Below are 21,668 nucleotides of genomic sequence, written 5' to 3'. Positions count from 1 at the left end.
GGACCACTCCAGACATAGTGCTGTCTTAAGTGGAATGTGGGACTACTTTAAAATAATTTCCAACCAGTGTATACAGTGAATTCACAAACATTAAAGTATGTGTGCTACAACTCCACTGTGTGTCTCCTTCTGTCCACCTTGTTATGTTTTAATACACTGTTCAACACCTTGCTGTTTCACTTAATATATCTTGGAGATTATTCCATATTTGTCCAGCTAGTTCTACTTCATTCATCTTAGTGGTGTCATAGTATTCCTTTATATGGAATGTATTCAGCAAAGAAGTATTTAACCAGTCCCTTATTAATGGACATTTGGTTGTTTTCAGTCTTTAACTGCTACAAATTGTACTGCAGTAAATACTGTTGACTAGTCATCTTTGTGTCTGTTTACAGGTAGACCTATAAGATAACTGCGTAGGTGGAATTGTCAATAACTGGTTTTACATTTGATACCGCCCTCTGGAGAGGGTGGTCACCCTACACCTCCACTATTGTACATCAGGAGAATACATGCTTCTCCAAACTCTTGTCAGCAGACGATATTGTCAAATTTTTTGGATATTTGCCAAACTAGAACTCATTTTTGAAGTTAACTCTGCTCATATTTCAGTGACTAAACTACTGTAAACAGATGCATTCGGCAAAACGTTAATGTATTAATGACAGATCTGTTTGTTTATTCTTTTTTAATTTGTCTAATTTTTTTTTAATTGTGTATTTTTTTTAACAGGTAGTTATGCTTGTCCTAGCTTGGAAATTGGATGCACAAAACATGGGTTATTTTACTCTACAGGAGTGGTTAAAAGGAATGACTTCTCTCCAGTAAGTCCTAGGCTGCACTAGTGGGGTCCCTGCCCTTCCCAGGTGGTTGCCTCTTCCTGGGACTTCAGGATTCAGGTGATTGAGTGAGTGGAAGGAAGTCAGGTGGTCTGGCCAAGCTTTCGCAGTGGCCAAGGATGTAAAGACTAAGACCCATTTTGAGGACTATTCTGGGCAAATTTATAAAGTGTCTATACGTGTATGTAGAGAGACAGAGTGTGTTGGTATTCTTGTAGAGCAGCTCTCTGCAAGAGAAATAGACCAACATTTTCTCATATGAGAAAGCCACCTATGTAATTTAAGATTTTTTAATAGCCACATGTGAAAGTAGAAACAGGTAAAATCAGTTTTAATCTATTTTATTAACCCCAAACAATCCAGCATATTTTCATTCCAATATTTAATCAGTGTTTTTAAGAAGTCAATGAGATATTTTTATATTATTTTTTCTCATGGTTAGTCTTCAAAATCTGGGGTGTATTTTATGGTCCATCTCCATTTGTATTAGCCACATTTCAAGTGGTCAGTAGTCACATGTGCCCAGTAGCTATTGAGTTGGACGGTGCAGTTTTAGAGATTAAAAGGCAAAGACTTACTGGCATCTGGTTTATAGTTAGTGAGAAAAAGTTGAGTAACATATAACTTGTAAGTTAAAATATTTGATATCTCTTTATATATTCTGATTTTAGGTTTGGGTAAAATTAAAACTTCATTACTCCAGTGATTTAAAAAATTAATAAAGATTTGGTTTGTGTAACCTGACCCAGGATAAGAAAAATCAATGGTTTTATGTATTTGCCTTGTGCATGCAGTATGTGCGTGTGTGCATGCGCCTGCGTGTTGTGTGTTTGCTCAGTTTCATTCAAGAAAACAAACTGTCATTCTATATTAGGCCTTGAAAGATGCAGTTAAAGTGGATGACTAAATGTTTCAAATAGCATTGAAGATGAAGTGCTAATTCTTAACATAGTAATTTTAATCTAAAGTAGTTGGGATGACTTATCTTTTTCTTTTCACTTTAAGAATAATAGATCTTGATTTTTACTAGATTAAAATTGGAGTCGAAATGGTTTTATTTAAATAATTTTGGAATTTGTCCACTTTTAATGTCATTGTTCATTTATTATTGTTAAGAATGCTTTCACATTGTGCTTTAGTAGTTTATGAAGACTTTTCACTGTTCTCCCATTTGAATGCCTCATAGCTACTTTGTGAAGAAGACAGATCAGATTTTATCCTGAACATTTTACAAATGAGGAAACTGAGGCAAAGAGGGGATCGGTGATGTGTGAATGTAGCAAGGATGGGAAGAACACTTAAGACTTCTCATTCTTAAATCATATTCTTCCTTCTAACAATATTATCTGATGACAAATGAGTTTTAGGTAAAAGCCAAACCACCCTTTTCACCCTTTTACAAATATACTTTCCTGTCAGAGTGTGTTCTAGAATTTTAGAGTTAAATTCTCTGAAATCTTTTAAAACTTGTTTGTCCTTTTGGGGGAACATCTCCTTATGATTTTAATCCTATTCACTCTCTTTCATTATTTTTCTCACTTCATTGCTTCCTTTTTCTTTTCTTTTCATTTCTTTTTTTTTTTTTTTGAGACGAAATGTCCCTCTGTCACCCAGGCTGGAGTGCAGTGGCGTGCTGTTGGCTCACAGCAACCTCTGCCTCCTGGGTTCAAGTGATTCTTGTGCCCTAGCCTCCCGAGTAGCTGGGATTACAAGAGGGCACCACCACACCCGGCTGATTTTTGTATTTTTAGTAGAGACGGGGTTTCGCCATGTTGGCTAGGCTCGAATTCCTGACCTCAAGTGATCTGCCCACCTCAGCCTCCCAAAGTGTTGGGATTACAGGCGTAAGCCACCGTGCCTGGCCATCATTGCTGCGTAGAGCAGCCGATGGCTCCATTTTAAAGTGTCCTTGTGATGATGAATGCATGGGCATATCAGGATTTTATTTCCAGCCTTCAGACGAGGCACCATCAACATTTTCAGGCCCATTTTTATTTGTCTTAAGAAGGTGTGATACCCAGTTTGTATAGTACTAAGTTCTTTACAAAAGAATGTCCCTCTGCAAAAGAATATTACCTGATACCAGACCTTGCCCGTGTGTTTTGAGGGCCATGTCTTCTGGGAAGTGAGAAGCAATTTCCTGGAAGAGGTCTGCATCCGCGTTTTGAGTGCAGGGTACTCCTTCAGGCTGTTTGTTGGGAACCTTGCTTGCCACTTTGTATGATGCAGGTGGTGGCAGGTGGGTTCTCAGGATGATTGCCACTTGATCCTTGCAATTCAGGGTTTAGTGACAAGCCTGATCCACTATAAAGGCATGGAGGAACTGCTTGCTTTTTTGATGTGAACTCTGAGGTTGGTGTCCTCATCAATGAGGTGGAGATAATTATTCAGAGTAACTTTTAAGTTTCTTTGTAGTTCAAAAATAGTCCAACTTCAAGTTTGAAGAACCTCTGCCTACCCTCCCACCCCTACCTTCCAGCCTTTCTAGATTAGTCATTTGTTCAGCAAATGTTTGAATGACAGTGATGTGCCAAGTGTAGTATTCTAGGCCCTAGGGAAACAAAAACCATGAGTAAGATAAAGTCCATTAAGAGGAGGGGCTTATAAACAATATTCAGGCAAAAGATCTAAAAGTAATAAGGTCACTTATCCTTATGCCAGTAAAGTAACTAAATAAGCATTGTTTTTGTGAGGTATGTGCACCTAGTACTCAAGAAAACCCAGAGAGTAATCGTTTATATGCTCTAAAGGCAGAAAGTAATCTGTCTTTTAAACTATTTTGTCTTCTGTTTTGGATTTCTTTTCTATATTTGCTCATTTTGATTTTATTAAACCAACTAATGAAATATTTTGATCTCAAACTGGAATTAACAAGCATACAACAAAATCTTTATTTATATGTATTCATGTCTTAGGCCATTTAGGCAGCTATAACAGAATGCTTTAGACTGGGTGGCTTATAAACAACAGAATTTTATTTCTCTGGAGGCCCAGAAGCTCAAGACCAAGATGCCATAGATTTGGTGTCTGGTGAGAGGTGCTTTTTAGTTCATAGATGGTGCTTTCTAACTGGGTCTTCCCATGTTGGAAGGGGCAAACAAGCTCCCTTGGGTCTCTTAACTAATCTCATTCATGAATATTCTGCCCCCAGAACCTAATAATCTCACAAAGGCACCACTTTTTGATACCATCGTCTTGGGGGTGAGGATTTCAACCTACGAAGTTAGGGAGGATACAAACGTTCAGACCATTCATTATATTTAGTTAAAATGCTGCAAAAAAGAAAAAAAAAAAAGTTACTGTGTGGTGGGAGTGTGGTAGAAACAGAAAGCCCATGGGCTGTAAAACCAGAGTTTTCAATCATTTCTGTCATTTCCTGGGTGTCTCTGGTAGCATCATTAAACTAGGGTGTTGAAGTATGGCTTATGGCTTATGCCTGGGCTCTCAAAAATTAATCTCCTTGATGCTCTCTAGAGGAATTGTGTGCTTGGCTTCCCTAGGGCCTGTGAACCTGGAACAGGAGGTGGGTGGTGTGAGAGTTTGGTCTTAGGCTGGCAGCTGGTAGGGAACATCTATCCTTGCACTCCCGAGATCATTCCTCTGCCAGAGAAGACACAGCTCCTGTTTTGGTCTGATGAATTAAACTAATTGTGGTGCTTAAACTTAAAAAAAAAAGTGAGAATTGTAACTACAATAAACTGATGATGGGCTGGAAAAATACCTTTGGGACGACTAAGGGAAGGAGCAGAGGCCTTTTTCCTGGGTAATAGGGGAAAGCTACCTTTGATTTTATAAACTTTGAAGATTACTGTGTTGATTTCTGTCCTTACAAATCTGTTACAGCAGCAAACTCAAAACATTGTGTGCATTTTTTTGTGCTGGGAAATGGTGTTCCTTAGAAGCATGGCACTGTCACTGTGACTTCTACAAGTTTTTTTATACATGGTACATAGAAACATGTTGGAAGACTTGAGTTGAAGATGTGGCTGCTTTCTAAAGTCACGTTGGTAGCTTACATGTCCCAAGCCAGGCTCTGTTAGAACTGAGTCCTCTGAAGATGTGCATATTTACTGGCCACTAGATGGCAACCTGTGGTTCTGGACAGGGTGACTCAGTGGCCTATTTCACTATTGGGGGCCAGTCCAGGGGCTTTGTGTGTTCGAGACCCCCTTTAAAGGAGATTAAACTCTGTATTGGCAATATTAGCTCCAACCCCAGGTTTGTAATGGGTACATGAGTTAGTAATATTACTTGTGTATTTTATGTGTAAAGCACAAGAACTGTTCATTTCCTGCATTTCAGACAGGATCTCTGAGCATCTTTCAATCATAGGGACAAGGTGTTGGACTTGCTCCCAGGCATGCTGTAGAACTTCACATTTCTTCTCATAGTAGCTCTGCCTGGAGATTTATAGCTAACTTTATTTTCTTTTAACTATGGGGTAGTTATCTAAATTAGTGCTTCCTGCTCTTGAATCTGTTAAAACAAACAGCTGCTCTTCTTCTTCTTAGACAGGACTAAACTAAACTGCCAACCAAATCTGTGGCTTTGGTCCTTGACCCTCTTTCCAGTGAAGAACAGGGACCTGGACCTTATGTTTTTGGGTTACCCAGTTTCCCTCCTTTTTGACCCTCCCCCATTATTATTAATATTATATTATTATATACACACCATTAAAAACACTAACCCTGTAGTAGAAGCACCCAGTGTAAATTCAGCCCTGCCTTCCAGACTTAACTCCTGTTTACTGCTTTCTTGTGTATCTTTCTAGTCCCTGTGACCCCCTCCTTGGGATTCTGGCACTAGATCTCTAACTGGCTCTTCATATCTCTTTTCCTTCCCCCCAGTCCTTCTCCATGGAGATCAAGAGTGAGCTTGTCAAGATGCAGCCCTGATCATGGTCTTTCTCATAGTGGCAGGTGCCCTCCTTTGTTCCTAGGATGTAATTTTAAAAACCCTCACTCTGGACTACAAAAACCCTTTATGAGCCCGACCCCGTGTTCCTGTCAGCATCATCTTATAGCTCTTTCCATCTTCCTCTATACCTTCCAGCCACAGTGGCTGTCTTTTAGTCTGTTGGACTTAAACCATACTCCCATCTGCTTCTGGGCCTTTGCATATGCTGTTCCTAATAGACAGAGAGCCTTTCTCACCTCTCCAAAATATCTAGTTCCTGCTTATCTCTCAACTCTTAGCTTGTGTGTCATTCTCTTGAAGAAGTGTTTTCTGACTCCAAAATAACCCAATTTTAATCTTTTTTACTTTTCACATTAGGAAGAAATAAAGGACTTTCTAAATTGTTCTGTTTCATAGAAATTAAACATTTAGCCTAATTGCAGGCTTTTAGATAGTTTATCATCTCAACAAAGAGATCATGAGGATTTATTTGTAGTTAGGTACAAAGAAGCAGCAGATTTTAAAAACATTTGTTTTTAAAAATAGATTAGTATGCTCTATTATGAACCATTTTGGTTTATATAGTATATAAAATATATTGATAATACTTGGTATATGTATTATCTGTACTTAGTAGGTTAAAGATCTATAATAGAGAAACACAATACATATTCAGCGTTGAAAATCTTTAATATTGCTGGTGAAAATGGTGGCTCTTGATTCTCCTTTTTAAGGGCTAGATATTGCAAACAGAAAATTAGTTTGTAAAAAGAACCAGTCAGTCTGCTTGCTTATGAAAAGTAAACACTGTATCACTTACTGGTAAAAACAGGTTATCATCACCAAGGCTCCCTGGAGAAATGGCTGATTTCAAGTCTGGAATAGGGTAAGAATAGGGTGAACTGTAACATCTTGTGCCAGAAAGTAAGGCAATGCTCAGAGACTTGGGGGGGGACATGTCAGAAGGAAACTAGAGCCAGCTTTAGGGGGCTACTGCCCAAATGAGGAAATTTTGTACAATCAAGAAGAATAATGACAGTAACAGATTATAATACACTGAATTAAACGCAAAAAATCCTAAGTCCAGAAAATAAGAAGGTCATGTGTGGAGCTCTTCTTTAAAGAAGAATTATAGCCAATAAATGTAAAAGGAATGATAGGATTAGAAAATCACGATCTTGGATCTTCAGATGTTACTGATTCAGGCAGGTATCACCAATGGATGCTATAACCATTGTGTGTTGTCAGGAGTATGTCCTCCTTGTGAGGTCTTTAAAGATAATTCCAGCATGGCCACAGAACTTCCACTGAGAGAGGCATAGGAGATTAAAGGATTTATTTTGTTCTCAGGTTCTCAAGAGGGAAGCATGGCATGCCACACGGAGCTATATGGGAGAAGCTCCCAGGGAGTGGGCTCTGCTAAGCAGGTGGGGAACCTAGAGAGAGTGAGGACCCATGGGCAAGTTCCTTCCCTGGATGTCAGATTGGTGGGTGTGGATGTCACTCAGTCATAGTCAGGGGAGGGCAAGAAGGGGACCTTGTGGCAGGGGGCAGACTTATCACTAGTGGACCCGGTCTCTTGGATAGGATGTTCATTGCTTATTTGTGGGGATATTGAGACAGGAGGAAAATAGGAAGTTTAGTGTACAATACACATTGAGTGAAAGGTTGTTAGGACTGGACATTTATAGTCTCAAGGTATCATCCTGTAGATACTGTTTCAAAGAGGAAGAATTGCTTTTCAATGGAAAATGGTAGATACCACCATAACAATAGGAATCCACCAATAATGGGACAGGGATAGACAGACATGATGAATGTTGTTGTTGGATCTAATATAATCATAGGGAAATTCTGATTTCCCTATGATCATATATAGTGTTGGAAGTGTGGGATCTAATATAATCATAGGGAAATTATCTGACAGATGGACATTCTGCAAAAGCAAGTGGTCTGGTCTCCAAAAATGACATTATCAAGAAAGAAAAAGGCAGGGCACTCTTCTAGAGACTAAGGAAATATGACAGCTAAAAGCAGTGCATGGTCCTTGATTGGTTCCTGGTTGAAAACAGCAGCTATAAAAGAAATTGGGGAATAACTGGGAAATTTGTATGTGGATTGTATATCAGCTAAGAAAGTTAACGTTGATACAGTCATAAGACTGATGATGGTTTTAAAGTGTTTAGGGATGAAGTTTCATTGTGTTTGCAACTTTTAAATGGTATAGAAAATGTATACGTATATGAGAGAGTGCATAAATAGAAAAAAAGTTAATTGCTGGATCAAGGGGATGGTATATGAGTGGTTATTTACTATTCTTTCAACTTTTCTGTACATTTAAAAATTTTTTAAGTGTAGAAAAAATAGATTATGGATGGGTTTCAACTTCAGGGTTTATTCTTTCCTTTGATATTGAGTTTATATTACTGCCTCAATTAAAAAAATTAATAAATGAACTCAGTTCGTAATTTGCTTTTATTTTATTTTTCTAGATGTGATACAACAGAAAAACTCAGAAATACTTTGGATTACTTAAGATCATTCTTAAATGATTCTACAAACTTTAAACTTATTTACAGATACGCGTTTGACTTTGCACGGGTGAGTTCTCTGGAGCCTATCCAGATGTTTCCCTCTCTTCCCTCCCCTTTTAAAATTGCCTTATGAGGTTCATTTTTACATGCCACAGCAAAAAATCTTGAATAAGTTACTCCCAGGATGCTAGTTAGTATTTCTTTCTACATGTATGCTTTTGAAAATGAAGTTTGATTCTGGGCAAACATTTTAGAGGTCAGCAGAAAGCTCTAGTGGCAGACGTTTACTGACTCTTGCTATTGGCTTAGAAGTAACATGAGCATGCAACACACACTGTCTTAAATGTCTCTTAGATAAGGTTGGAAAAGCTTTCCTTCTCACAGAACAACAAACCTTCTCCTGTTGAATTTACTAGAATAAGCTAATCATATCTAACTCAGATTCACCCTGGGTGCTATTATTGTATTTAGAAATCATGTGAATTTTAGACCTAAGCTACTTTCAGTGAACATTACTCAAATGTATTTTTCTAATCGTTGTTTTGAAAAGCAATTACCCTGTTTCTCACATAGTGAGTCAAGTCGAAGTATGTGAAAGTGGTTCCCTTGGAGTGAAATAAAAGTCTTACTTTTCAGCCTAGTCACCATACGTAGTGAATTTTGAAGCACCAGTTGGCATCATACTCAATTCAAACAAAATCTATATCCCATACAATTATAGTTTATTCTGAAATGATGTTTTCTGTTAAGTCTGTTTGTTTAGTGGATTCAGGTGACTAGGCTTTCTTGTTTGATTGTATTTTTTTTAATGATTTTTTTTTTTAAGGCAGAGAACTCAGTGACAAATGATTCTTTTTTCCTTACCACCATATTGATTTTTTTCACTTTTTACTCTCTTTGGCTCTGCCAGTTCAGCACCAAAGGTTTATTTGATAGTGAATTTTGATGCATCTTGCAATAACGTTCTCTGTGGTGCCCTCATTCATGCGTTTTCCCATTATTACAACCTTCTAGTAAAATCACACCATGCATAGCAATGTATTGATGTTAAAAATGATGAGGTAAAATTCAGATACAGTGTTTGATAAAATGGCATTTGCATAATAGTATATAAAAGTTACATGCCAGGCCAGACACAGTGGCTCATACCTGTAACCCCAGCACTTTAGGAAGCTGAGACAGGAAGATCACTTAAAGCCAGAAGTTTGAGACCAGACTGGGTAACATACTGAGACCCTGTCTCTATAAAAAAAAATTTAAAAATTACCCAGATACGATGCCTGTAGTTCTAGCTACTCAGGAGGCTGAGGTGAGAGGATTGCTTAAGAACAGGAGTTCGAGGTTAAAAAAAGAAAAGGGAAGTTATTTGTCAGATGCTTTTTTTGCTAAATGCTTTTAGAATAGTTAACTGGTTTCTAGGATTAAATAGTTTATTTCATGAGCTTTTTTTTTTCCTCCCAAAGTCAGCTGTTTCTTATAGTATGGGTAGAAATTCATTTAGAAACATCATACCTTCTCTACTCAAATCACCTCTATTGTCTAACTTCCTTGATTGAGGGGGTCACAGTTCTCCCAGATATTCAATGTGCTTTAGATCCAGGTTCTGCTTTACTCCTCCCTGGCTTCCGTCCCATTCTGGGGCAGTCACCCTGGCCCATCTCATGAGTGCTCCTTTGGCCACCTTTTTCTTGGTGCCTCCACTGCAGCCTCACCGGTGGAGGCCGTGCTTCTCCTTACCAGCACTCTTCTGGTAGCCTCATGTCCACATTCTTTCACTTCTTACCCAGTGCTCACATCACTAGGGTGTCATTCCTCTTCTTTCAGCCCCTGGGTCACTCGGCCACCTTCCTGCTCCCCACAGCCTCTAGTACCTCCCCACTGTCTTTATATCAACCCAACACTTCCCTGGGTATATGACACAGTTGTTCCCACGGCAGCTCTGAGGGACAGCCAGGGATGGTTTCAGTCCACAGAGTAAGAAAGTGCACTTCAGCAAAGGGGAGAAATGGCCACGTTGTTCATAGTAGATCCATGACTCAAACCGAGGCCTTCTGTCTCCAGATCTAGTGTGTGGGTTACTCCACACCCTCACAACTAAGTCCCAAGCTTCCCCACACAATGCCTGCATTGTGATGAAATTGCATTAATGGTTGCTCACTGGCCCTGTTTCCTGGCATCTCTGCATTCTGCCTTTGGTCATGCTGGGCCCTTGCCTAGCACCCCATTTGCACTAGCATAGTTGTATCCATCCAGGCCCTGGGTCTGAGCCACGTACTTCTGCTTCCACACAGCCTGCCCCTCAGCCTGTCAGGGATCATCCTGTCAGGGTGGGATTGTGCTGGTTTCAGTTACATACTCCTGGTGTCTCCTCTGCTTAGCTTTGAAGTTTGAGTACAGACCTTAATTTTTCCTGGTAGATTGAGGGACTCTGTACTTTCTTTCTTTGTACGTCCTTTGTTTTAAAGGAGTCTCAGTTAATATTGATGGATTAAGCCCTTTCACATAACAATAAATAAAAACAACCATATTTAATCATTGCCTGATTACCAGATAGAGTTTAGCTAAAATATGCTCTAAGATAAATTTTTTAATGGATCCTATTCTTTTTTGCTTTGTTTTGTTGAGCTGTATTTTCACCAATTTTGAGATGTTTTATTTTCATTTTCATTCAGTTAAAAATATTTTCTAGTTCCCCTTGTGAATTATTTTTTGGCCCATTGATTATTTAGAAGTATGTTATTTTCCAGGTATTTAGGATTTTCCAGATATTCTTTCTATTATTGATACTCAGTTTAATGCTGTTGTGGTCAGAGAACATACCCTGTATAATTGTAATCTATTTGATTTATGGTCCAGAATATGGTCTGCTGCAGTGAATGTTTTATGCGTACTTTAGAAGAATGAAATGTTCTACTGTTGTCAATGGAGTGTTCTATAAATGTCAATTAGGTCAAGTTGGTTGATAGTGTTGTTCAGGTCTTCTGGATTCTTCCTTATTTCTGTCTACTTGTTCTGTCAACTACTGAGAGAGGAATGTTGAACTCTCCACCTGTATTTCTTCTGTCACCTCTATCACTTTTTTGCTGCACGTTTTGAAGCACTGATACTAGGTTTAGACATACTTAGTATTGTTATATCCTCTTGATGAATTGAGTACCTTTTTACCATTAAGAAATGTCTCTCTTTATCTCTAGTAATATTCCTTATACTGAAGTCTACTTTGTCCAATACAAATGTGTTCACTCCAACTTTCTTTTGATTAAAGTCTGCATGCTGTATCTTTTTTAAATCTTTTACTTTTAACCTGTTTCTTTACGTTTGAAGTGGGTGTCTTATAGATAGCATATGGTTGGGTCTGACAATATGTGTTTTAACTGGGATGCTGAAACTATTACATTTAATGTAATTATTGGTATGGTCAAAATTTATATCTCCTATCTTGCTATTTTTTCTCTATGTATCCCACCTATTTTTTGTTCATTTTTTCCTCTTTTCATGCCTTCTTTTTAGATTGATTTTTTAAATCATTCCATTTTATTTTCACTATTGCCTTATTAACTTTTTTGTCCTAGTAGTTGCTCTGGGCGTTCCAGTATACATCTTTAAATTTCACAGCCTACCTTCATATAATATTATGCCACTTCATGTATAATGAAGAATATAATATAATGCAAGAATCTTTACAACAGTATACTTTCATTTTGCCCTCTCATACTTCATGCTGTTTTTGTCATATATTTTATTTAGGCTGTAAATCTCACAATATGCTGCTATAACTTTTGCTTTAAATTGGCAAAAATGTCTTTTATTGTTACTCAGATATACCAAATATATCATTTCTATGCTCTTCATTTCTTTTGTGTAGATCCAGATTTCTATCTGGTATCATTTTCCTTCTGCCTAAAAAACTGTCTTTAACATTTCTCATAGGATAGATCTGCTGGTGATGAATTCTGTAAGCTTTTATTTTGCCTTCCACTTAGAAAGAGACTTCTCTGGGTAAAAAATTCTAGATTGACACTTTATTCTTTCAGTACTGCAGTAATGTCTCTGCATTATCTTTCATCATGTGTAATTATAAATCTGGTGTCATTCTTATCTTTATTCCTCTAAATATGTCTTTTGTTTTCTGACTTGTTATTCTCTTTCCATTGTTTTTTAGCAAGTTTATTATAATATTCCCTGGGATAATTTTCTTTATGTTTATTTTGGTTAGGGATTGTTGAGCTTTTTGGATCTGCGGGTTTATAGTTTTTAATTAAGTTGGGAACTTTTTCTGCTGTTATTTCTCCAAATATTTTTTCTGTTCTCTCTCTGCTCTTCTGGGACTACCGTTATAACTGTGTTTGGTTGCTTGAATGTGTCCCACAAGCAACTAATGCTGTGTTCCTTTTTATTTTTTCAGTTTTTTCCCTGTCTCATTTTTAATAATTTTTATTACTATGTCTTCCAATATTAATCTTTTCTTTTGCAGTGTTTAATCTGTTAATCTCACCCAATATATTTTTCATTTCAGATACTATATTTTTCATCTTCAAAAGTTCCATTTGGGTCTTGTTTATGTCTCCAGTTTATCTCCCCATCATGATATTTTCTTCTGCTTCCTTGAACTTCTAGAACTTGTTTATAGTAGGTATTTTTATAACCTTATCTTCTGGTTCCATCATCTGTCATTTCTGTGTGTCTTTCTGTTGGTTTATTTTTCTCTTGATTATGTGAGTCACTTGCCCAGCTTCTTTGCATTGCTTGTATTTTTTTTTTTTTTTTTAATTGGAGCTGGGTATTGTGAATTTTATGTATTTGGTTGCTGTGGGTTTTGTTGTATTCCTTTAGATAGTGTTGAGTTTGTTTTTTAAGTGCATAAATTACTTGGAATCAGCTTGACCCTTTGGAAGAGCTGGTCCAAAGCAGTCTTGATAGGGATAATTTGGCCCCACTACTAAGGCAATATTTTTTTTGAGGATTCTACCCAATGCCCTGTGTACTATGAGATCTTTCTGTGCTGACTGGTGGGACTACAAACTGTCCCTAGTCCTGAATAAACCCTGGGGACTTCGGCTCACTCATTTGCAATGTTTCTTTTCAGACTCGGGTTGTTTCCTCTCACATGTTTATATGGCCAAAGACTCAAGGAGACCACTCTGGAGACCTTCACATCTCTGTGTAGTTCCCACCTCACTAGTATTTGGCTGCATAAATTATAGTTATCTTTGCCACCTCGAACTCCAAGCTGTGTCTTGTCCAACTCAGCAAGATTGCTGGGCTCACTTTCGGGTTCCCTCTCCCTTGCTATGGCCTAGAAACCACCTCCACAGAGTAAGCTGGTATCAACCTAGGGCTTACCTTATTTATTTTCTTTTTCTTGGGGATCACAGTCCTGTGTTGCCTGTTTTTCATCATCTAAAGCCATCATTTCATCTTTTTGTCCAGTTTGCTGGTTGTTTTTAAGTGGAAAGGGAAAGCTTGCCTGTTAGCCTATCTTGGTTGGAAGAAGAACTCAAACCTCATTTCTTTCCCCCTCAAATCTTTTTTTTTTCCTATTAGAAAAGTGAACTCCTGGAGGTAAAAACTCAATTAACCAGCAGTGAACCTTTTAAAAATCACACTTTAATGAAAATTGAGCTTTATGATATAATTTTAATATCCTAAATATTATATTGCAACTAACAATGGTGATATATATTAATTATTCTGAATTCTGCTTTAATATGCCTGGAAAGAAACTGCAGTACAACACCAGAAAATGATAAAATAGCCCCTTTAACAGCTCTCTACCAAAATTGCAGCCCCAAGGGGCTGATCATTTTTTTCTTTCCCTTTGAAACTTGTAGCCAATTTAAAATAGTACTTGGCTATAAAGTTGTGTTATTTTTTCTCCTAATTTATCTTTGACTTGAACTTATAGTTGAAAAGGATCCTCAGAAGTCATCTGGTCCAGGCCTATCAATGTAGGATGATGAGATTGAGAGCCAGCGAGGAAGGGCAACAGCAGGGCCCGCATCTGCCCTTGACGTCCAGGCCAGTGTCCTTCACAGAGCCACATTGCCTTTCCCTCCACAAAGCTCTCCTCCCCCTGTAGAATCTTGCTAGAAAAAGACGGTGGGATATACACAAGGGCCAACATGATCAGTTCTCTTCTACAGTTGGAATTTTGCCTCAGTATTTTTATGCATAGGGTTTTTTGCCCTCAATGTAAATTTTATTATATAAACAAGTATTGTTGTATGGATTCTTTTAAATAAAACAGCCACTTTTCCTTGCTTCCTTTTTAAAAAAGGACCTAGTGAAAACAAGATTAGGTGAAGAGACTAGACTAAAATACTATATAATTTTTCATTGATCTGACACTAGTTATAAATGTCAGTCCATTGGATGTTTTACCTTCTCTGTGGTGGAGACAAGCTTGCTGGTTCAAGGGTTGTGCAGAGGCTGGCGCGTGGCATTTGGAGGAGGGTGTGTGTGGGGTTGAGTGGGGCGCTGATCAGCAACATTGAGGGCCAGGTGAGAGCAGAGACCATGGATTTGCAGTGCTATTGTTCTCCACAGAGTAGGATGTGTTTCCAGCGTTGCAGTCCTGCCTTGATGCAGGAAGGGACAGATTTAGAGTGAGAAGTTTGAGAGGAGCCCTGGTGGAGTGATCGAAGTGAACCAGACAGGATCAGGAAGGAAGCAAAGTTAGGAGAAGCTGCTAGAGAGGAAGAGAAAGGGAGGCCTTTCAGGAGAAGGGGAACAAGTGAAAGGGAAGATGGGAGGAGGGCACTGGAGAGGTCGCCTTTTCACTTTTGAAATAAAACCTTAAAGAAGTTGCATGAAGAGTCTTGTGGAGGCAGAACACTCCAGTGGGAATGGCTTTTACTGAGAGGTGGCAGGTTAAAGAGCAAATCTGTCAGCCCCTCCATGTACTCTCTTTCCCAGCAGAACGTGCCGACTGCTCTTCTCCAGTGTTTCTGAGGCCATGTTTCAGGAAACTGTAAGCAACCACACAGGTTCAAGCTGATACACTGTCCTCTCAGTACCACAATGGCCAAACCAGAAATGATTATGGATGTTACTCATAGAATTCACCAAGGAAAATTTTGCTAGGTCTTGTGTTCAACAACCCCTGTTATCAGAGAAATTTTCTCTTGAAGCTTAACTTAAATCTCCTGCAATCATTTGGATTCACTTCCTCTTCTGATTTGAGTCAGCCTTTCATTTGTTAGTTGATGTATTCGTCCAATTTCCTTCTCCACATAACGCCACCACCCAAATGTGTGTCCACGTGCACACTCACACACTCTCCTCACACTTTCCCTCATACTTCATTGTCAATTACAAAGAAAACAGAAGGTAGACCTGGGTCATAGTAAGAATAAGAATATGATGGAGTCATCTAAGCCCACGTCTATTACACTGAAAATCTTAGTTTTATCCTTAAGATTCCTCTTTAGTTGTTGCAGAGCAAGGCAAATTTGCTCAGTAGTTATTGGTAGAGCCCACTAGCCTGTATGTTTCTTCATATCGAAATCTCTCTTCCCTCCTTGCTTCTGAGGGAAGCAGCCTGGTAGGCAGTGAAGAGCTCCAGCTTGGAATCAACTTCCTAGCTCAAGTTCCAGCTCTACCGTTTGTTGACTATATTTAACTCCTTGTGCCTCAGTTTCCTTATTTATAAATTGGGGATTATAGTAATCCCTGTTTACTAATAGAGGTGAAATGAGTTTAAGTGTAAGGCACTTAGAACAGTTTCTAACTTGAAGTAAGTTCTCAGGAAAAGTTAACCATAGAATTAGAAAAATTGTTGAATTCTTCACTGATATTACTTAGGTGTCTGCAGATGTCGTTTCAAATAATGACATTTTTTGAGAGTAGTGCTTACAGTAGTAGAATCAGATTGTACCAAATAAAATAATAATGAACGCCTGTGCCAGTTGGCAGATGTTTTCCTTTTGTTTTAAAGAAAGTGTCAAGAATTGAGCTTAATCGATTGCCTTGCAAACATTGTTATCTCTAAACTAATGTTAGCTAAGTTCTAAGAGCATAATTAAACTCCCATTCAAAAAATTGTTTTGCTATATTTTTGGTTTCATAAACTGAGCCACAATATTTAAGATATGAGCTCTTTACAGCCCTCTATTTTTATCTTTTGTTTACTTAGGTAGCTGGGTTAAGGAGGACTGCATTTTCTCTATGTCTGTTTTTCTGTGGCCTCAATTGAAGCACCATGACACATGTAATAGGTCTTCACTTTTAAGGCCTTTTGATTTCATGTACCAATTTCTGACTTCACCATTTATGTTTGGAATTGTGATTGCCTGTATATTTCTTGATTCTAGCTAGTCTCTCTTGAAAATCTTCTGGGTTTTTATTTTTCCTGTTGAATTTTTTTCTTTGTAATTTTAATAATTCAGGGTTCCTCATTTTCATATGTAAGTCTTAAGCTGTAAAGTTTGGTATAAATTGGAAATACATCTTTTGAAATAGTTAGGGGCCTTTGATTTAACAGATCTGGATACTCCGATGTTTAAATGTCATTTTTGTAATATATTTGTATTTACATGTTTACAGTTAACTATTTTGTTTCAGTTGTTAAGTCATTTGTGTCATCTGAGAAAAAAATGCTTAATTGTCACCTCTTACAGGAGGACCTGTATGGAAACAGTATTATGTAAACAAAGGCACTGGTTTTTTATTTCATACTAGAGCTCTAAATCAGATTTTAATAAAATTTCACTGTTCTTTACACTAGCTGGTATTAGTCTTTAGCTTACGGAGTATATTTATTCCATTTATAAAACATAATGTAGAATATTTAGAGTAGGATCCTTTGGTTTTGCAACTGTACTATATCATTCTATAACTTCTATTTTTAATCTACATTAAGGAAGACCACAAATTAGAATCTAGTTGTATATTGTGGGGGATTGGTATGTCTTTCATGTATGGAGCCTGTTCAGTTTGTATTACTATTTGAAAAATGACACAAAATTCTTTTTATCTCAGTAAATTAAAGTTTATGAAATACATACACATTTTGGGTCAAGAGGTGGGTAGGGAGAGATGTTTTCATTTCCTTCTCCTTTAACCTTGATGGGCCTTCTAGGGATGCTGGTTGGCTCTTGGCATGCTCTCAGGGTACCTTCTGTCTGATTCTGACCTTGGGATGCAGGAATCTATTGGTCTGCCCCTTGCTCCTTGGTGCTCCATGAGCAGAGGGTCACAGGATTGGTGTTGACAGCGTATAATTTTAATTTCTTACAAAGAGCTTTTGGATGTCTTTACTGTACTCCTTGAATTTGTTATGGTGATTTTTTTAAAAAATGCCTATAAAGTCGATGGCTGCCTGATAGCATCCTGGGAGATTCATTTCACTTTTAATTGGGAACTCTTTTGCAGAGAATGTCATTAGGATCATTGTTGTAGAGAACCCCCTGCGAGTGTCTCCAATTTTGATGTTTATTAGATGTTTGCTGTGGGAGCTCTCGACTCTTGTTCCCGGGAATTTTGAGTGTTTCCAGTCATGGTCATTTGCACATAGCCACAAGTCCACTCACAGGCAATGTTGGTTATCAGTGAGATGCCACTGTTCAGATTGTGAGTGCATCCATAATATCTTTCTCTTATTTGCTAGGCCGAAGATGGTGTTAGTGATTGAGAGCTGCTGGCTGGCACCCTTGCAGAGCAGGAGTAAGTGAGTGCTGTTCAGCTTTCCAGTCCTGTGAGTCTGATGCCTTTCCTCCATGTTTTGGCATCACTGCCAAACATATGCATTGAAATCCTTCATGATCATCAGTTTGTCAGATGATTATATTGTTGCAAAGAGTCTGTCCAGGTCTTTTGTATCTTTTTTTTCTTTTTTGTCACCTTAGTGTATGTCCATTGTGACGGGGACGTAGGCATTGATGATGATGATGGAAGAAGGCACAATATGTATCACAGCAAGACTAGAGATTTGGGGTTTAGTGAATGATTACAAACTCGGCAAAGGGAAAACTTTTCCAGAGCGCCAGTGTCGTCAGCCCAGTGCTGCATGAGCTGTTGTTCAACAGATGGACTTTGGCCCAGTCCTGTGGTGCTGCGTGTGTTTCTCAACAGTTTACTCGTTTATCTTGTGGATTGCTTCATAGTATGGTGTGCTGTTGCCATCTGCCACACCTATGTTACAGGGTAAGAGGAAGTTTTGCATTTGCTTGCACAGTGCATCACAGAAGTGTAAGCCCTTGAAACACAACAAATCAATGCAGTTTGGCTGGCAAAAGGCAGGCAGTCTCTAGATCACCTCTTCTCCTGTCCTCTTCTCCATTGGGAGTGCGTACTGCAGCCCTGAGCAGGACAATACATATGGCCAAGGGGCAGGCAGAGAACCCTGTGGAAAGGAGGTCCCACCTGTTTGCATAGAACTGTGGAACTGAGATACACCTGCCCTCATCAGAATTAAGTTATGTGACCTCTGAAAGAAGATTGATGCGGAGCCATCTGACCTGGTCTATTCATGGACAGTCGTTACACTTCACAACCTAGACCAAAAGGCCAGATCTATTGCACATCTTCCTTAGGCAACAAGTTTCCTTATCTTCATCTACCTTGATTGTTGTTGTTAAGTGAGGCCCTTACATTTGCTATATTATGTCCCAATTCAGGGTCATGGCTAGAAATGGTGTGCTAAAGAGTACCTCACTGTTAAGAGTCCTTGCAGTGATGATTTATTTTATCAGGAGGTATATATGGCTGCATATGTGGCTTAAGGTGGTGGTCACAGCATCATCCCTTAATTTGAACATTTAGATTCCATTCCACTGGACTAGCCAGGCACTTTCTCCCTTTGTAGAAAAATACTTTTACAAATTTCCACTGTAGTTAAGATACCATATGAAAACTAGCTTTGGATATGTAAGGTACGCTTATGGTCACAGGCCCTCTATTCCTTTCCATGGAAACTGACCACTTGTAGTTCTGGAATGGAAGCATATAAGAAGGACGGGAATGAGAAATTAGGATCCTTAATTGCAAATGTAAGTGGAATGAGCTTACCCTGCCCATATTTAGGTTTATGTTCTTATCTTTTTTCTGGTGTCCTTACGGAATGTTGTCTTTCACTTGGTTACTAGTTAGGTGTATTCTACTAGGAAATTTACATCTTAGAAATCTATCTATCCATCTGTCTATTGAAGGACTGTATTGATAGATTTCCTGCCTTCCACCAGAGTGGGTAGATGAATATATCCTTTGATTTAGAGAGACACTTCAGAGCCCTAGCATTTGGTATGAACTGAAGTTAAATCCAGCATGTTTAGGTTCAAGAAAAATATTTATCAATGAAATCAAATTGTTGAAAAAAATGTTTTTATTAAGGAAACCTGATTCCTAATCATAGGTATCAAAACCTTTAAGCTCCGTTAAGTTATGTTAAAGGCTTTATGGTCAACAGTTAGGATTTTGATAATTATCATAAATGTCAAACAAGCAAGTGATTGAGTTACAAGTTTTTATTAATCCCATGAAAAGACTGTAGAAACTGCTACAAACATAACTAATTGATTTTGCGTTAGGGTGATCATTCAGTTGACATAAATCTTTCTCACAGTAAATTTATGTAATATCACAATGCCCAAGCCTTCCATTGTGTTTGACTACCTCCCCTCCCCAACCTTAGTCTGGATGCAGGGTCTTTAAGGTGTGTGATAAATGAGCTGTTTACTAATTTCCTGTTGAAGTGAATACACATTTGCAATTATTGGAATTTATTATTTGGGGGCATCTGGCTCATCCTTGTTTTTGTTTGTTAAACAGGAAAAGGACCAGCGCAGCCTAGACATAAACACTGCCAAGTGCATGTTGGGACTGTTATTAGGAAAAATCTGGCCCCTTTTTCCAGTTTTTCACCAATTCTTAGAGGTACCAAATTGTTGTTTTATAAAATGTATGTTTGCTTGCTTAGAACTACCAAATAATTTTATTTACCCATTTTATGTAATTTTTTGTTTGTTGTACTTTTCTGTCTGTGTAGGAATTATGGTGACATAATTGCTGTCAGTCAGCAACTGCCTATCTTCTTGGAGTGCATCTGTGTATGCATTTAATGTTGTGTTGCTTCATTCCACATTAAAAATGCATCCAAAACAGCCACAGCTCTGTCCTTTTCTCTCTTTTCTCATCCCCACTTTAAAGCTTCACTTTTGTTTAGATTTTCTGTTCTTTATAACAATAGAAAAAGAAGATTTACTTTCTTTTGACTTTAGATGAACTTCCACTTTTATTAAGCAGAGGTTTAAAAGACAGTCATCTGCTTTCTTACCAAAATTAGTTTGTAATCTGTTCTTATCTACTCTTATCACCAAGTAACTTGAGGACCTTAGATCAATCTAAGTATTAGGCAAACTGACAATATCTCCTTCAGTTTAAATTGTCTTCAGATCAGTATCAAAACAGTCCAGCACTTTATTCCATCATTGTTTGTGTGCTTTAAGTATTGATGATCAGAAATTCTGAGCTACTGGTTTTGTTGAAGTGTCATTCTGTGGGACCTGGAAGTATATGGGATACAAGTTTGAGTTACTTGGGTTGTCATATATGGCATCCTCCTTTCCCTCCCACCCCAAGCCCTTCTAAAAACGGTCCTTTGTTTGCAAGGAATGAGGGTGTTGGGTCTTTGAGAAAATGCTGGGCTGTATGATGACTCTGGCTTCACTCTTGAATAATCTTTCTCACAACTTACTTTATGTAATAGTCCAGAAAATTTTAATATCTGATAGGATTCTTTGAGAACTGTTATTAAAAATTTCTTTTAACATTACTAACTGGGACTCCTCAAAAATTTAAAAACTAGTTTTATGTAAGTATCTGTTTACCCAGTAGTCCATATCGACATATAATCTGTTCTAATTTCTCTGACAATCCGTTGAGATGAGTTAGCATTATTTGGAAAAATAAATAGAAATAGTTCGCTATTTTCAGAGAGTTTTTTATTTGCACCTGCGTGTAAAGAGTCTTAAGCTGGAAGACCTGGCCTGGAGGAAATCTGACTTTGCATAATTCCAGGTGCATCATCAACTGTTTCAGAACTGGTTTTTGCTTTTACTTGCTTAGAAAGTTAAACTTGTAGTCTATGCTTTGTTCTCTTATATTAGTTTGCATTTTTCTTTAAAAAAGACAGTATTCCTCTCATTTCAGCTTTTCTTGTGTTTGCATCCTCAAAACCATTGGTTCAACTCTCTTTGCTTTTTATGTACTTGTATTGTTTTACTATGTTTCTGATTTTAGTGGGGAGGATTTAAAAATCATTGGTTCTGGATTTTATTTATGAATCTTTGTACAGGGATACTGTATTTTTAAATAGATACATGGCAAAGTTCTTGTCTAAGAGGAATAGAAAAACTATTTCACAGCTATTCTAGTTTCTTTTATGATCAGATTCGAGTTTTGA

General features: G+C 38.0%; 1 protein-coding gene across 11 annotated transcripts in view; it reads left to right on the top strand.

Moving 5' to 3' along the window:
• The window catches only part of DCUN1D4 (defective in cullin neddylation 1 domain containing 4), an 82,970-nt gene that overhangs the window by 57,245 nt on the left and 4,057 nt on the right, over positions 1 to 21,668 (top strand). For 6 of the 11 annotated variants that reach the window (XR_004438022.1, XR_004438023.1, XM_033214706.1 and 3 more), the window contains exons 7-9: positions 733 to 824; positions 8,228 to 8,336; positions 20,036 to 20,140. Coding sequence is in view for 5 of the 11 variants with exons in the window: in XM_033214706.1 (XP_033070597.1) it covers positions 733 to 824; positions 8,228 to 8,336; positions 20,036 to 20,140 (306 nt within the window). In the remaining 6 variants the exon portion in view is untranslated. Of the gene's footprint in view, positions 1 to 732; positions 825 to 8,227; positions 8,337 to 17,876; positions 18,413 to 20,035; positions 20,141 to 21,668 lie in introns of all 11 variants that reach the window. The other 5 variants (XR_004438025.1, XR_004438027.1, XR_004438026.1 and 2 more) reach the window with 5 other exon arrangements.

This window comes from Trachypithecus francoisi, unplaced genomic scaffold, assembly GCF_009764315.1.
Source record: "Trachypithecus francoisi isolate TF-2019V2 unplaced genomic scaffold, Tfra_2.0 Lachesis_group1, whole genome shotgun sequence".
Taxonomy (NCBI): Eukaryota; Metazoa; Chordata; class Mammalia; order Primates; family Cercopithecidae; genus Trachypithecus; species Trachypithecus francoisi.
Note: the sequence above shows the minus strand (reverse complement) of the source record. Positions and strands in the feature narration are given on the sequence as shown.